General features: G+C 40.9%; 3 protein-coding genes across 3 annotated transcripts in view; all 3 read left to right on the top strand.

Annotated features, from left to right (window-relative positions):
• Window positions 1-17,818, top strand: part of LOC136243811 (NACHT, LRR and PYD domains-containing protein 3-like) — a 75,620-nt gene that overhangs the window by 7,836 nt on the left and 49,966 nt on the right. The window lies entirely within an intron of this gene.
• LOC136247949 (uncharacterized) lies at window positions 2,099-3,556 on the top strand. Its single transcript, XM_066039767.1, has one exon. The coding sequence runs from the start codon at window positions 2,099-2,101 to the stop codon at window positions 3,554-3,556; it is 1,458 nt and encodes a 485-aa protein (XP_065895839.1).
• Window positions 3,875-10,799, top strand: LOC136247950 (uncharacterized). Its single transcript, XM_066039768.1, has 8 exons — window positions 3,875-3,980; window positions 4,050-7,277; window positions 7,457-7,948; window positions 8,038-8,186; window positions 8,240-9,111; window positions 9,324-9,546; window positions 9,626-10,512; window positions 10,592-10,799. Exons 1-8 carry the CDS (start codon window positions 3,875-3,877, stop codon window positions 10,797-10,799), a joined length of 6,165 nt encoding a protein of 2,054 aa, XP_065895840.1.

The raw sequence follows: 17,818 nt of genomic DNA on the forward strand, positions 1-17,818 counted from the left end.
CCTATACTCACCTGCACTTGTAACCTAGTATGATACTTTCTTAGTGCGTGCTACCAGCAGCTGGGAGAGAAAAATCATTATAATTACGGCGAAATGCCTGTTGGACCAATAAAACATCTTCTTGGAGATCCTTACTTCTTGTGAGTTACGTATAATTCCGTAAACTTGATAATAGCTACGTATAGTTTTCGATTGTGGGTTTCAAATCTTCCGTATCGTCTTGACCCACTATAAGAGCTATTTTGTGGCCTTGATCGTTGATTTAGAGTTTGACCGCGGTTGCAGATCAACCTACAGCAAAAGCCTGAGTGACACCCCCTTGCTCTGGCCTACATGCACAAGCATAGTATATAATCCCAGAAAGCTACTATGGCATGGGAGATTCCTGTCTAAAAATACGACGGTAGTTATATAGCTGTTTACAATGACTTAACTATACACGAACTTACCCAGGAAATTTGCTGGGAGAATAGTGTAATGCATTCAATGCCGTCAGGTTTCATGTCCATTCCGAGGCATACATTCAGCAACAACTCGCAGCTGATTCGGCTCCACTTGCCACGTACAGATTTCGACTACACTAGTTATATCACCAACCCACTGCTTCAGCAAGAACAGTTAAGACTGTAGCCTCGACTTTGCCGGTTCTTATCTTACGTGAAACATCATGCGAGATATCACGTGAGTCCTTGTGGGAATTTGAACATTATTTTCAGTTTGAATGAATTTTCTCTGAGCAAGTCACTTTTAGTAGTGCTTCTAAACACTGAATTTGGAAGCCTTTGCTACTAATTTAGCTAGCTAATCTGTTGCTGAAGCTGTTATTATGCATGCATGCATGCAGTGTCTCCTATAGCACTAAGCGACCGCAGGAGTCATACCAACAGTGTGACCTTCACACTTCTGGATTTACAGTGTATGTAATATAATACCTAGCTGTATGTTCTCTAGTCAACAAAAAGTAGTGATATCCTGTGCCAAAAACAGCCCAGCTGTAAAAAAAGGCGAGGCCAAGAATGCACAAGTACATGTTCATGGAGTAACCAAAAGACATGATATCAAAATCTGGCCAAGAAAGCATTTACAGTATAGGCACTTTTGTGCATTCATTTTCTATATGCTTCAGATTATCACATCCAACTAGCTGTACATGTGTGCTTGCAATATAAACAATACTACTGAGATGATAAAAGATATTACACTGCATTGTAACCAAAATTAATTTAACTAAAAATTTACAATTGGTTTCTACTTGGCCATCTTTTTGCACTGCATATATTAAAATAAAAAGATGGCCAAGTAGAAACCAATTGTAAATTTTTAGTTAAATTAATTTTGGTAACAATGAGTGTAATATATTTTATCATCTCAGTAGTATTGTTTATATTGCAAGCACACATGTACAGCTAGCTGGATGTGATAATGTGAAGCATATAGAAAATGAATGCACAAAAGTGCCTATACTGTAAATGCTTTCTTGGCCAGATTTTGATATCATGTCTTTTGGTTACTCCATGAACATGTACTTGTGCATTCTTGGCCTCGCCTTTTTTTACAGCTGGGCTGTTTTTGGCACAGGATTATACTTACAGTGTCTTCATACATATAACAATAGATTGAGTTAGATGTCTTTAGAGATGACATGCCAGCTCCATGATATATAGTATGGATAATAACAGGTACACTATGGTACACCATTTCTGTGTATGGTAATGGGCCGCCCTGAGCATTCTGTGATACAAGGCTCTTTCTCCCAATTAAGTTACTTCTATTGCCAAAAACCACTAATCACTTTGGAGAAAAGAGACCGTATGTCAGGCAGGAAACTTCCAAAATCATATCAATCACACTCATAACATTACCATACACAGAAATGGTGTACCATAGTGTACCTGTTATTATCCATACTATCATGGAGCTGGCATGTCATCTCTAAACACATCTAACTGTCATGATGTAATAATAGTTGTATGCATGTGCTATTGTAATTGTATGTGTTGATATAGTATTGTTTTATTAGATGTCAATAAGTGTGTGCTATTGAACTAAGTGTAGAGTTGTTCTATATAATCTAACGTTACTACATTTGGTGACGAGGATGGCTACTTCAGTTGGAAAGATAGACCCCTTCAACCAAACAAACAGTGAAGTGTGGACACATTACGTCGAGCGTTTGGAATACTACTTCCTCGCCAATGGAATCGTGGCGGCTGATAAGAAAAGAGCCATACTGTTCAGCATTATAGGGTCAGATACTTACAGACTACTTCGAAGCCTCATATCCCCAAGCAAGCCATTCGAGAAATCATTTGCTCAGATCATGGAAGTCTTAAAGGACCACTACACCCCACCGCCTTCAGAAATCATGCAGAGGTTTCATTTCCACTCAAGAGTGCGAAAGTCCGGTGAAAAAGTGGCAACTTACTTAGCAGAGCTACGTGGCATAGCAGAACATTGCAATTTCGGTGCTTCGTTGGACGATATGCTTCACGACAGGCTTGTGGTGGGAATTAATGATGCCGCACTGCAACGACGGCTATTATCTGAGCCACGGCTGAACCTTAAGAAAGCTACAGAGATTGCTCTAGCTCATGAGACGGCCATTAAAGACTCTAAGGCCATACAAGATGGTAACGGCACACCACAACCAGTTAATCTGATTTTCAACCTGCAGCGAGCACGATCTTCTGGAACAACAGGCACCAGTAAACCTTATTATCACTGTGGGAAATCCAATCACAAGGCTACGGCATGCTATTATAAAGAAGCTGTTTGTAATAACTGTAAGAAGAAAGGACACATAGCCAAGATTTGTCGAAGCAAGCTACCAACAAAATCAGCTCATGCTTCAGGAAGGCAACCAGCTAAACCTACTCATTTTGTTGACCATGATATAGATGAACAAGAGCAACCAAGTGAGTACAATCCAATGTTTACTGTTAATACTTGCAACGACACCAATGAATTAAATAATTTTTTCACTGTTACTATGACAATTAATGGTCACACAGTTGGCATGCAAATTGACACTGGGGTAGCGGTTTCAGTTATGTCAGTGGTCACTTATGAACAGCTGTGGCCACAAGGAAATGGCCCTACCCTGAAACCTACCAACACTAAGCTTACCACTTACTCAGGGGATGTTTTGAAGACAGTTGGCATAATGACATGTAATGTTGAATACCAAAACCAACAATGCCAGCTGCCATTGGTCATTGTTGATACACCAGGGCCTACCTTATTAGGGCAAAACTGGCTTTCACAAATTCAACTTGACTGGCCAGCAATAAGTAAGCGAGTGCTATTACTACAGGACAAAACTCTCAGCCCTGTCTTGAATCAGTTCCAAGAAGTTTTTCGCAATGAACTAGGTACCTTTACAGGCCCCAAAGTCAAACTGGCTGTAGATCCACAAGTACCACCCAAATTTTACAAAACCAAATCTTTGCCGTATGCCATGCGTGATAAAGTGGAACAGGAATTAAAACATTTACAAGCAGCAGGAATTATAGAACCAATTTCATTTTCTGAATGGGCTTGTCGCAGATTGAACTGAACTATTATATTAGAGTTGAATGTTGTATTAGGTTTAGAACTTTAGATTGTGGGTTTTGTACCATTGTTCATTGTGTGTCACGTGAGTAAGTAAGGTGCGATTCCTCCTCGTGGTCCGAGAAATGAGAACCTGTTCACTTACCGCTAGACTCATCACATTGGTGCTGTGATTACTTGTCTGTTCGTCGATCGCCCACAGTTATTTTCTAACCAGAAATGCAGAAGCTGTTGTACCGTGGCACCTGTTTGAGAATGGTACCCTCAAAGGGGAACGAACTATATTCAGAGTGACTGTTTTTGTTTGTTTATCTGTTTTAGAATGGAGGAATTGCAACGTAAGAAGACTTCGCGGAAAGGATACAGGTCCCATTTAACGTGCCTCTTTAAGATGGTGGACGCAATTATGGACTCCGAGAGTACACCAAGTGAGAAAGACTTCGCGACTATGACTAGTTCCATCGATCAATTCCATGAATGAGCAAAGTTATTACAAGAAGCAGACCAAGAGATCGCCAACACAATCGCAGGTGAAGATGAGCTGGAAGCCGAGATTGTTGAGAGTGCAGCCATACAAGAAATGATTTGTGATAAGATAAGCCAAATCAAGAGTATCATACACAAGCTTACTGCCCCTACCACTACCACCACTACAACTCTACCTGTCACACTGAATGTGTCTGCTACAGAGTTTGTACCACCTCAACATCCAACAGTGAGAGAGCCACCAGCCCAGTTACTCACTCCTCCACCCACTGCCAGACAACCCATAAGTCGACTGCCCAAATTGAACTTACCTAACTTCTCTGGGAGTCCCCTAGCATGGCAGAGTTTCTGGGACTCATTTGATGCAGCTGTCAACTCTAACACTGCACTAGATGGCATACAGAAGTTTAATTATCTTCGAGCTCAGATCCAAGGTGAAGCATCACAGGCAATTGCTGGGCTTCCTTTGACAGGTGCAAACTATGATCACGCTGTAGCACTTTTGAAGGTGCGCTTTGGGCAACCCCACAGAATCATCAATGCCCACATGCAAGCTCTGGTAAACACCCCCAAACCAGTTAACACCTTACCTAGTTTAAGACTCTTCCACGACACAGTGGAAAGCCACATCAGAGGGTTGACAGCTTTAGACAAGCGTGAGGACTCCTACGGAGCCTTGTTAGTACCAATTATTGTTGGGAAGCTCCCTCCAGAGACAAGGAGAAACCTCGCTCGTGCACACACCGACCCAGAATGGACAGTTACTGACTTACAAGATGGGATTTTATTGGAGATTCAGATACTGGAACAAGGAGTGTCACTAGACTACACTGAATCATCAGACAATGCCGTGTCAACCATGACAGCTTCACTTCTCACAGGAGCCAGCAGCAATTTCAAACAGCGAACACAATCAGCAAAGCCTGCACATTGCACCTACTGTAACTCAACAGATCACTTGTCATTTACCTGCAATGTAGTTGTTGACCCAGAGAAAAGAATGGAGATCGTCCGGAAAGCCAACCCGTGTTTCAATTGTTTGGGGCGTCATAGAATCTCCCAGTGCAGATCAAAGGCCAGATGTAGGCACTGCAGAGGAAAACATCACTCTAGCCTCTGTGAGACCACTGCTAGCAAGGATCAGGACAATACAGGAAAGAAAGCAACTGCATCCACAGTCAAACAGAACAATTATCAAGATGACTCAACCGCTTCACTTACAGTCTCAGTTCCATCCAAGCCACCAGGGACTGACCTACTACCTGGCAGTACAGCCTGCCGTCTGAAGACTGCTATAGCTGAAGTATGCTCAGGGCCCAATCATAGCAAAGCACAAATATTATTCGATGAGGGTGCACAAAGATCCTTCATTACTCAGCAACTGGCAGACAGCTTGAAAGTTGACTCGTGCAAACGTCAAAGGATATGTATTTCTGCATTTGGGGGAGAAGCTATACCAAGAGAATTGCAATCAACCTCTATTGTAATACAAACTAATGACAGTGGAGAAGTTCCCGTTTCAGTACTGGTTGTACCCAAGATAGCAGCACCTCTTCAGAATGCTGTACCTCTACCTGGGAACCAGTACCCTCACCTTCACGGCCTTCAGCTTGCTCGCCCAATGGGAAGTGACAACAAATTTGAGATCACCTTGCTAGTAGGTGCAGATTTTTACTGGAACCTTGTCCAAGACAAGATAATTCGTGGCAACGGCCCCACTGCTGTTGAGTCAAAGATAGGGTACCTTCTCTCAGGTCCTCTTTCCCCTTCAGACACCAAGGCCAGTGTCAGAATGTTTCACACATCAGTCATGCAGTGTAATGAGCCAAAGTTTTGGGACACAGACACAATTGGGCACATCAGTCGATACCCAATCCTTACTAAACAGTACACAGCAACCCACCTCCTTTATCAACTGCTCAGTCCGTCGAGATTCCGATGGTTCATACATTGTTGGTTTCCCTGGAAGACTGATCATCCTCCTTTGCCTTCAAATCGTGGTGTGTGTGAGAAAAGAGCACAGTCTCTTGCACGCAAACTAGCTCAGACACCAGAACTGCTAAAGACGTATGGTGCCATTATTACAGATCAACTTAGCCGAGGATTCATTGAGAAAGTCAAGGAAGCTGATGTACCCCAGAACTGCCATTTTATCCCTCACCATGCTGTCAAGAAGGATTCATCAACTACCCCAGTGAGGATAGTGTATGACTGCAGTTGCCGTCTTTCCCCCAACCACCCCAGTTTGAATGATTGTCTTGTGGTTGGGCCTCCATTTTTGATTGACATGGTTACCTTATTATTGAGATTCCACACCCACAAGTATGCACTCACTACAGACATTGAAAAGGCCTTTCTCCATGTACAACTGGCTGAAGAGGACCACAGTTGCACTCACTTCCTTTGGTTATCAGAGCTAGATAATCCTAACAGTGACCTTACAATTTTTAGATTCCGTGTTGTACTATTTGGGTCTGTCAGTTCGCCCTTTATGCTACACACTGCCTTGAGACATCATCTCACCACTGAAACATCTACAACTGCCAGCGATATTTTAACTAATCTTTATGTTGACAATGTTGTGTCTGGCTGTACCAATGAAACGTCTGCTGTGGACTACTATACTGAAGCTCGAGAATTGATGTCAAAGGCCAACTTTAACCTGAGAAGCTGGGCCTCAAACAGTCCAAACCTAATGACAAAGGCAAACCATGATCAAGTTGCCGATACTAATACTGCTGTCAACGTCTTAGGCCTACTGTGGAATACAGCCAGCGACACGCTGAGTCTGATGCCAAAGTCATTACAAACATCCCAGACAACTCAGCCAACCAAGAGAACTGTGTTACAAGATCTGTCAAAAATTTTTGATCCTCTAGGAACACTCACCCCAGTAACCATATCCGCTAAATTATTTATGCAACAATTGTGGCAGCAGAAACTTCGTTGGAATGAGCCCCTGAACTCCACCCTGACATCTGAATGGCACTGTATCACAGGTAACTTAACACAGACACCTCAATATCACATTCCACGTTGGTACCTGAAATCCATTAATACTGAACAGTTGACGCTTCATGTATTTGTAGATGCCAGCATGAAGGCCTATGGTGCAGTGGCCTACATCTGTGATGACACACATTCATCCTTCGCTATAGCTAAGGCTCGAGTTGCTCCACTGAAGAACCATACACTACCACCATTGGAACTGATGGCAGCTGTTACTGGCTCACGTTTGTGTAAGTTTGTTATATCTTTGCTTGACCGTTTTCAGTTCAAAATCACAATGTGGTCAGATAGTCAAATAGCACTTTGTTGGATTTCCAACAAGAAAAAGTTACCACCCTTTGTTGCCAACAGAGTAAATGAGATACATGACTTAGTGCCTACTGCTACTTGGATGTATTGCCCCACCCAGGTGACCTAGTCACTAGAGGAATTTCATTTGATTCTTTAAGGGATTCACGGTTATGGCAATATGGACCAACCTGGCTGACACGCAAATCACAGTGGCCTAAATGGGAACACTCAGAGATACTCCATCTACAAGCTGAGGAGGAACCTGTAGAGGAGCCAAGAAAGATTGATAGTGTTCCCCCACACCAACACGACCTTTGCTCAATCATGGACATCGACCGCTATAGCACTCTACAGAGATTACTTAGAGTGTCAGCTTATGTACTACGCTTCATTCATAACTGTAAGCAGTCCAACCCAAGTCTCAGGCATACTGGTCAGCTCCTTCCAAGCGACATTGATGCAGTGTTTAATGCGTGGGTCCATTGTGCTCAACGGGTTTCATTTCCTGAGGAGTCTCTTGCTCTTCAAACAACTTGCCAACTCAAGTTGTTTCTTGACAAAGACTACATCATTCGTTGTGGCAGGAGGATCCATAATGCCAAGATTGACAGTGAGACGAAGTTCCTTGCCTTCTCCCAAAGAAGCTTTCCTTAACTGCCTTAGTAGTACATCACACACACAAGATACATCTCCACACAGGAGTCAATGCCACTGTCACATCACTTAGACAAAAGTTTTGGATTCCATCAGCCAGGCAAGTTGTAAGATCTTTGCTACGGAAATGTGTTACTTGTCGTCAAGTCAGTGGAAAGTCATACTCCAGACCAGAAGCTCCTCCTCTTCCCAGTGTGCGTACCAAACAGAGCACCTAGAAATTGTTACTGACTTATCTGTCTTACAGGCACTTCGAAGGTTTGCTGCCAGCAGGTCCTTACGACATATTATGCTCTCAGATAGTGCTTCTACCTATGAAGCTGCAGCAGATGAGTTAGGGTATCTCATTAACTCTGACAGGATGGGGGAGCCATTATGTGCACTTGGAATCCAGTGGCGATTCATACCCAAGAGAGCCCCATGGTATGGGGGGTTCTGGGAACGTCTGATAGGCCTTACGAAAACCACCTTGAGGAAAGTGTTGGGGAAAGCCCTTGTAACCCTACCCGTGTTACAGACAGTGATCGTGGAAGTCGAAGCCGTACTCAATGACAGGCCACTGACTTTTGTATCTGCAGACTTAAGAGACCCAGAACCCCTCACGCCATCTCACCTTCTTTGTGGTCGACGTGTCACCTCCTTACCACACACAATCATGGATGATGAGATAAGTGATCCTACATATGGAGTACCTTCAGTCAGGGAAACAGCAAAGAGACAAAGCCAATTGATTCAGCATTTCCAATCCAGGTGGAGTAAAGAGTATTTAACATCCCTTCGTGAGTACCACAAAACATCTGGGAAAACCAAACAGGAAATTCAAGTTGGAGATGTGGTTATTATACATGATGACACTCTGAGGACCACCTGGAAACTAGCTGTTGTGGAGAAGCTGATCACTGGATTAGATGGGATCACCAGAGCTGCTGAGATAAGAACCGCAAATGGAAGGACCAACCGTCCTATAACTAGATTGTTCCCACTGGAGGTCAAGGAGGATGAATCTTCAAAGGAAGTTCAGCAAGTTCAACCACCAGAAGCTGATGTCAACACAGAGAATATGATGTTGCGAGATAGACCTACCAGGGAAGCTACTGTTGCAGCACGCAAGAGATTGAAGTAGTGGGCAAACATAATTCGTGCGCCACCGGAGGATGTCGCAGATTGAACTGAACTATTATATTAGAGTTGAATGTTGTATTAGGTTTAGAACTTTAGATTGTGGGTTTTGTACCATTGTTCATTGTGTGTCACGTGAGTAAGTAAGGTGCGATTCCTCCTCGTGGTCCGAGAAACGAGAACCTGTTCACTTACCGCTAGACTCTTCACAGGGCTGCACCTGTGGTATCAGTACTGAAACGTGACAAACAAAGTATCTGCATATGTGGCGACTACCATTTAACTGTCAACCAAGCTGTACAGTTGCATCAGTTTCCTATTCCAAAAATTGAGGACCTCTTAGCTAAACTGTCTGGTGGAAAATATTTCAGTTCTCTAGATATGAGCCAGGCATATCAACAGTTGCCATTAGATGATGAAACTAAGAAATTAGTGGTGATCAACACTCACAAAGGCCTGTTTGCTTACAATTGTTTGCCTTTTGGGGTTTCTTCGGCTCCTGGCAATTTTCCAGCAAACAATTGAGAACTTGCTTCAAGATATTCCCAATGTGTTGATCTACCTCGATGACATCTTGGTGGCAGGCGAAACTCCGGAAGAACATTGCCGTACTCTAGCTGAAGTTCTGTCTAAATTGCTTAAAGCTGGCTTAAGATTAAAGAAAGATAAATGTACTGTCATGACGACATCAGTACAACATCTTGGTTATCAAATTGATGCTCATGGTATTCACCCAACAGAAGCTAAAGTTAGAGCCATTAAGGAAGCCCGTACACCAAAAAATGTGTCTGAATTGAAAGCTTACCTTGGCATCCTAACGTATTACAGTAAATTTTTACCTAACCTTTCAACATTGCTGGCACCCCTTTATTCCCTGCTTCAAAAGAACAAAGCTTGGTCATGGACTAATGCACAAGAACAGGAATTTCAGCAATCAAAAAAGATATTAACCTCCTCATCTATCTTAGTTCACTACAGTCCAACTTTAGAATTGACTCTGGCATGTGATGCATCCCAGTATAGATTAGGGGCAGTTTTGTCTTACCATTTTCTCTATGGTGAAGAGAAGCCAATTGCATATGCCTCCCGCACGCTGTCCAAACCAGAGCAGAATTACTCACAGATAGAGCGAGAAGGACTTTCATTAGTGTTTGGTGTTAAAAAGTTCCATTCCTACTTATATGGTAGACGGTTTACCATGTACACAGATCACAAGCCCTTACAAATATCGTTTAATCCTAACAAGTCAATTTCAACTATGGTCTCACAACACATTCAAAGATGGGCATTGACATTGTCTATGTACACGTATAGTGTCAAGCACCGTCCAAGTAAAGCTCACTGTAATACTGATGCATTAAGTCGTCTGACTGTCCTGAGAGCACACCTGTTCCAGCTGAGGTAGTTTGGTAGTTTTGATGTTAGAAAAGATAGACTCTACACCGATTACTGTTTCCCAGATTCGTACTTGGACACACAGAGACCCATTGTTGTCAAAGGTCTACCGCTATGTTCAGTTTGGTTGGCCAACAAGTGTTCCAGCTGAGCTACAACCTTACTTTGTCAAAAGAGATGAATTATCCATAACTGATCAATGCTTGTTGTGGGGAAGCCGATTGGTTATTCCACCCCCAGGGAGGAAGCCACTGCTGGAGGAACTACATGAAGCTCATCCAGGCACATCTTGAATGAAGAGTAGAGCACGCACCCTGATGTGGTGGCCTAACATTGATAAGGAAATTGAGCAAAAAGTGAAATCTTGTGTGCCATGTCAAGTTAGTAGGTCGGCTCCTCCTTCAGCTCCCCTACAACCATGGTCATGGCCAGATAAACCCTGGTCACGTTTGCATCTTGATTATGCAGATCCTCTGGAAAATAAAATGTTTCTAATTGTCATAGATGCATACTCCAAATGGCTAGATGTATTTCCAGTATCATCAGCAACCTCAGAGGTGATCATGGTTAAGCTTCGAATTTTGTTTGCTACGCATGGTATTCCTACTTTTGTAGTTACAGACAATGCTTCCATTTTTGTTAGTGCTGAGATGAAGAAATTTTGGCAGAACAATAGTATCCACCACATAACCTCAACGCCATACCATCCAGCTACTAATGGTATTGCTGAACGTGCCGTCCAGACTTTTAAAGCTGCATTTAAACATATGGACTCTGGATCTATTCAAACCAGAATATCATGGTTTCTATTTAATTACAGCATTACACCCCAAGACACCACTGGAATTTCTCCAGCAGAATTATTGATGAAACACAAGCTACATTCTCGTTTAGATCAGTTGATTCCTGATATTAGTACCCAGGTGGCAAAAACCCAGGAAAAGCAGAAGTCCTATCATGATAGTAAGGCTAGCGATCGACAATTTACTTTAGATGATAGAGTGATGGTTCGCAAATATTCTCAGGGTGATCCTTGGGTACAGGCTCGTGTTATTGAACAATCTGGTCCAGTGTCTTACAAAGTATCAGTAGACTCTACTAATCAAATGTGGCGTAGACATCAAGATGACATTCGTCAATTTTCTCCTGAAATGGTTACAGACAATTTTGAAATAATGCCAAACAACTCAGACAGTGTTGCTACTCACAAAGATGATTCACCTCAGTTATCACCTGTTCCCTTTACTGATCCAGGTGAACCTTCCAGTGAGCTAGTTACAGGATGGCCAAGGAGAAATATCAAACCACGTGAGTGACTGACATTTTAAGACTGACATTTAGTTATCATTTGTTATTATAACCCATTTTAGTGATTGTATGTATCATTAGATTTTTTTTGTAAGGAAGGAAGAGTGTCATGATGTTGTATTTTTTTATAAGGAAGGAAGAGTGTCATGATGTAATAATAGTTGTACACATGCACTATTGTAATTGTAATTGTATGTGTTGATATAGTATTGCTTTATTAGATGTCGATAGGTGTGTGCTATTGAACTAAGTGTAGAGTCGTTCTATATAATCTAACGTTACTACACTAACTCAACCTATTGTTATACGTATGAAGACACTGTAAGTATAATATTATGAGACACAGAAAATTAGAATTTTCAACTAGAGTAGGGACCATAGCACATCGATAAAAAGTAGTGAAACAAGTTGGAGGAATCCATGATATTAAATCACAATAAAACAATAAGAAGTGTTATATCTCTACTGTGGATTTCCGTTATGGTATCTTGAGCACAGTAGGGATATAACACTTTTTATTGTTTACTGTGATTTAATATCATGGACTCCTCCAACTTGTTTCAGTACTTTTATCGATGTACTATGGTCCCTACTCTAGTTGAAAATTCCAAATTTTTCTGTGTACTTGTTTGTTAATTTTTTTTTGTAAATAATTATTATGACTGGTGAACTCACATATACTACATCTGAAATGGCACCACATGTCCCAGCTACATCAGTTATCATCTGAAAAGTGAAGTATCCTTATGCTTCATTGTCAGCTATGTTCAACTTGTTACACAGCAGTACAAATCAAGAACTCTTCGAAAAGCACCTCTGCAATCAAAATAGCTACTATGAATAATACGGCTGATTTCTGTTACGAAGAGAATCTATCATGTGCTACCACCAAATCAACACTTTTTGCTGTCAACAAAGATGAATTAGACTCAAAGGAGGATACTGGTAAGTCCATAGAGAACATGTTATAATTACTATGGTATGCCAAAAAGCACCCCTCGGGCTGAAGCAACATCGAATGGTGAAAAATCAAGCCCGTAACCTTAGCCGTTATCGAGTTATACTTATCTGAAAGCATCAGTCAGTTACTTACTTAGTCAGTCAGCAGAAAATTCCATTAAATTAACTTCTTAAAAATTCCGTAGCAACTTTTAGAAGGCGTTTTGGCTTGATTTGAAAGCATCTTTGGGCTTAGTTTGACCTAACCAATAGTGCTTCATTGTCATCTGGGAAAACTGAGGCTGGATTTTGGGTGATGTTATTTCATGGGCCACACCTACTCCTTTGTGGTTTCTACTATACATTACTATTGTACTGTTTGATGTGTGACTGGATTTGACAAAACCAGGCTTCCACACACATCCAGCTATGTTATTTTAAAAGGCATAACTCAATGCTATCACTTTCAAATTTTGGCCTGTTATTGCTCAATGCAATAAAGAATTGTGTGAAAATTGTGGATCAATAGCATACTGAGTGGTCAAGTTACAAGCGGTTGAAGTAAAAGAATTGGATGTGTGTAGAAACCTGGTTTTATCAAATCCAATCACATATATCTTTGCACTAATATGTATAACCTTTTATATTCTTAAGGTAGACATCCCCATGTACATAATCAATCTGAAGTGTTTTGTTTGTTTATTTTTATTTTCAATTTACTCAACACAAACTCTTAATATATGTGACAGGTACCATATCGCATCCCCCACTATGGGAGGGTATAAACAGAATGGACTACTGGAATAGTGGAATGGAATTTCTTAAAGCTCAATATCATAATTTTTTACATCCAAATAATTACAACTCCTCCCCTTAAGTACACAAATAAATAGGATTCCCCATTGAAGTTAGGTCATTTAGCATGCTTTTCCTCACCACGACACTTGTATGACTCATAACTCTAGAACTGAGCGATAGTGGCAATTAATCAATTATCATGATTGCTAGTAACAATTGTGATCTTGATAGTATACTATTGTACTATCGTGATATCTGTGCTTGGAAAAGATGATAATGTTGAAGTTCAGAAAACTGTAAAAGATCAGTAGCTTGAGCATGGACAACAAAGATAACAGCTGTAATGCTGACACATAACAGTTTTTAGTGGAGTGTCAGAAAAGCAGATGTGTGGTGTGTACATATTTGGAGTATTCAAGTGTTTGTGTATATGAGATTAAGTGTCTTTAATAACTGCTAGTAACTATCATGATACTATCATTATTGTGATATAAAAATTACTATAAAATCATGATTATGATAGTTGTACTATCGCTAAGCTTTATATAACTCAATGCTTTTATTACTTGTCTGGACTAACTGTCTGTCACAATGAAGGTTCGGTTCAGTGTGCAGTGTGGCACTGCCACAACTTGCAAGATAATCCTGGCCTGTTCCAAAGATTTTTGCTTAGGCTTCTACGTTAGTGGTAACCACCTCATACAGGCTCTGCCTTCTGTATTCGCCAGTGTATAACTGGTAAAGTTGATAATAAATAAATACTTCAGTGAATGTACTTTTACAATGCATACACGTAATCAGCTAACTAGCTAACTTTTTATCATTTGGAATTGGGAATAAGCAGGAGTCTTCTTGGTATTCTCAATAAACTGTTATTATGCATGTTCATAATCAAGACACACGGTAGTGTGTCGTGCGGCCCAAGAAGCCGGCGCGTAACACCCGTGAGTATATTGACAGGAAGAAAGAAAACGCAATTTTCGCACCTCCGTAGCTCTGTGCTTCCTTGATGAAACAAGACGATTTTTTCCGTGGACATGCCCTCCAACTGCAGCACTCCACATTCCAAATTTGAGCGAAATCGCTTCGCGCGTTCCCGAGATATGCGACTTTAAAAATTGGCTCAGTTTCTTCGTTTTTTTCTTCTTATTTTTCTTTTTCTTGTCGCACACTTACAAAAACTGCTATAAAACTCGAACGCCATATCCGATTGCCTTGAAATTTGGCACACAGAAGGGGGATATAAAGGCGCATCTCGGTACCAACTTTGGCTGGAATACCATAAACAGGCAAAGAGTTATGAGCGATTATTCACGAAAAATAACACCAATATGTTGTCACGCCTACAGGGTAAACCGCGCATGGGAAGAAGCTGAAAATCGGTGGGTGAATAGGTTAACTATTGAACCTCAAACCTTTTGTGGTTTGAAAGAAATCGAGCTAAAAAACAGGAAGATACAACGAAAAAACCAACAGTGTGTAACAATTACGCAATCGAGATTAGCTAATAAAAAAAAACGACTGCTTGCCACGCCTACCAGATAAACCTCTTGGGGTAATGCTTTGAAAATCGTTGTACAGATGGAGTAATCATCTTAGAAAGGCTCATCAATGGTGTAGAAGAATCAGACTTAAAGCCACGGAGTTATAACACGAAATCCAACTTGGTGCAGCAAGTGCGAGATCGAGATACTCTAATAGAGCAGTCATCCTAATAGAGCAGTCACTTTGAAGAGAATTCAAGAGATCAGCTAGAAACAAGAAACCTGTATAGAGATCAGCTACACACAAGTCACCCTGTAGAGAGATCAGCTAGAAGAAGTTACCTTGTAGGGAGTTCATGCAACTATGGAAAGGGATAGTTCAGCTAGAAAAAATCACCTTGTAGAGTTCAGCTACAAAGAAACCACCATTTAGAGAGTTCAGCTACAAACAAATCGCCTTGTGGAGAGATCAATAGAAGAAGTTGCCTTGCAGAGAGTTCAGCTACAAAGAAACCATCATGTAGAGAGTTCAGCTACAAACAAATCTCCCTGTAGAGAGATTAGCTAGAAGAAGTTACCTTGTCGAGAGTTCTGCTACAAAGAAACCATCATGTAGAGAGTTCAGCTACAAACAAATCTCCCTGTAGAGAGATCAGCTAGAAGAAGTTACCTTGTAGAGAGTTCAGCTTCAAACAAATCACCCTGTAGAAAGATCAGCTAGAAGAGGTCACCTTGTAGAGAGTTCAGTTACAAAGAAACCACAATGTAGAGAGCTCAGCTACAAACTAGTGACTTTGTAGAGACATCAGCTAGAAGAAGTTACCTTGTAGAGAGTTCAGCTACAAAGAAACCATTCTTTAAAGAGCACAGCTGCAAACAAATCACCTGTACAGAATTCAGCTACAAATAAATCACCCTGTAGAGAGATCAGCTAGAAAAAGTTAACTTGTAGAGAGTTCAGTTACAAAGAAACCACCATGTAGAGAATTCAGCTACAAACTAGTGACCCTGTAAAGACATCAGCTAGAAGAAGTTATCTTGTAGATAGTTCAGCTACAAGCAAATCACCCTGTAGAGAGATCAGCTAGAAGAAGTCACCTTGTAGAAAGTTCAGTTACAAAAAAAAAACACCATGTAGAGAGTTCAGCTACAAACTAGTCACCTTGTAGAGACATCAGCTAGAAGAAGTTACCTTGTAGAGAGTTCAGCTAAAAAGAAACCATTCTGTTTAGAGCTCAGCTGCAAACAAATCACCTGTACAGAATTCAGCTACAAACAAATCATCCTGTACAGAGGTCAGCTAGAAGAAATTACCTTGTACATAGTTCAGCTACAAAGAAACCACCAAGTAGAGAGTTCAGCTGCAAAGAAATCATCCTGTATAAAATTCTGCCACAAACAATTGCCCTGTAGAAAGATCAGTTAGAAGAAGTTACCTTTTAGAGAGTTCAGCTACAAAGAAACCATTCTGTAAAGAGCTCAGCTGCAAACAAATCACCTGTACAGAATTCAGCTACAAACAAATCACCCTGTAGAGAGATCAGCTAGAAGAAGTTACCTTGTAGAGAGTTCAGCTACAAAGAAACCACCATGTAGAGAGTTCAGCTGCAAAGAAATCACCCCTGTATAAAATTCTGCCACGAACAAATTGCCCTGTAGAAAGATCAGTTAGAAGAAGTTACCTTTTAGAGAGTTCAGCTACAAAGAAACCATTCTGTAAAGAGCTCAGCTGCAAACAAATCACCTGTACACAATTCAGCTACAAACAAATCACCCTGTAGAGAGATCAGCTAGAAGAAATTACTTTGTAGAGAGTTCAGCTACAAAGAAACCACCATGTAGAGAGTTCAGCTGCAAAGAAATCACCCTGTATAAAATTCTGCTTCAAGCAAATTGCCCTGTAGAAAGATCAGTTAGAAGAAGTTACCTTGTAGATAGTTCAGCTACAAACAGATCTCCCTGTAGAGAGATCAGCAAGAAGAAATTACTTTGTAGAGAGTTCAGCTACAAAGAAACCACCAGGTAGAGAGTTCAAATCACCCTGTATAAAATTCTGCCACAAGCAAATTGCCCTGTAGAAAGATCAGTTAGAAGAAGTTATCTTGTAGATAGTTCAGCTACAAACAGATCTCCCTGTAGAGAGATCAGCTAGAAGAAATTACCTTGTAGAGAATTCAGCTACAAAGAAACCACCATGTAGAGAGTTCAGCTGCAAAGAAATCACCCTGTAGAAAATGCAGCCACAAACAAATTGCCCTGTAGAAAGATCAGTTAGAAGAAGTTACCTTTTAGAGAGTTCAGCTACAAACAAATCACCCTATTGAAAGATCAGCTAGAAGAAGTCACCATGTAGAGAGTTCAGCTACAAACTAGCCACCTTGTAGAGACATCAGCTGGAAAATTTACCTTGTAGAGAGTTTAGCTACAAAGAAACCATTCTGTAAAGAGCTCAGCTGCAAACAAATCACCTGTACAGAATTCAGCTACAAACAAATCACCCTGTAGAGAGATCAGCTAGAAGAAATTACCTTGTAGATAGTTCAGCTACAAACATATCACCCTGTAGATAGATCAGTTAGAAGAAGTTACTTTGTAGAGAGTTCAGCTACAAAGAAACCATTTTGTAAAGAGCTCAGCTGCAAACAAATCACCTGTACAGAATTCAGCTACGAACAAATCACTCTGTAGAGAGATCAGCTAGAAGAAGTTACCTTGTAGATAGTTCAGCTACAAACAAATCTCCCTGTAGAGAGATCAGCTAGAAGAAATTACCTTGTAGAGAG

This window comes from Dysidea avara, chromosome 2, assembly GCF_963678975.1.
Source record: "Dysidea avara chromosome 2, odDysAvar1.4, whole genome shotgun sequence".
Lineage (NCBI taxonomy): Eukaryota > Metazoa > Porifera > Demospongiae > Dictyoceratida > Dysideidae > Dysidea > Dysidea avara.

Coding starts and splice junctions, on each gene's coding strand:
- LOC136247949 (XM_066039767.1), top strand. CDS start 2,099: ATGGCTACTTCAGTTGGAAAGATAGACCCCTTCAACCAAACAAACAGT.
- LOC136247950 (XM_066039768.1), top strand. CDS start 3,875: ATGGAGGAATTGCAACGTAAGAAGACTTCGCGGAAAGGATACAGGTCC. Junction 7,949..8,037: donor CCATAATGCCAAGATTGACA/GTGAGACGAAGT, acceptor ATCTCCACACAG/GAGTCAATGCCACTGTCACA. Junction 9,112..9,323: donor GCAGCACGCAAGAGATTGAA/GTAGTGGGCAAA, acceptor GACTCTTCACAG/GGCTGCACCTGTGGTATCAG.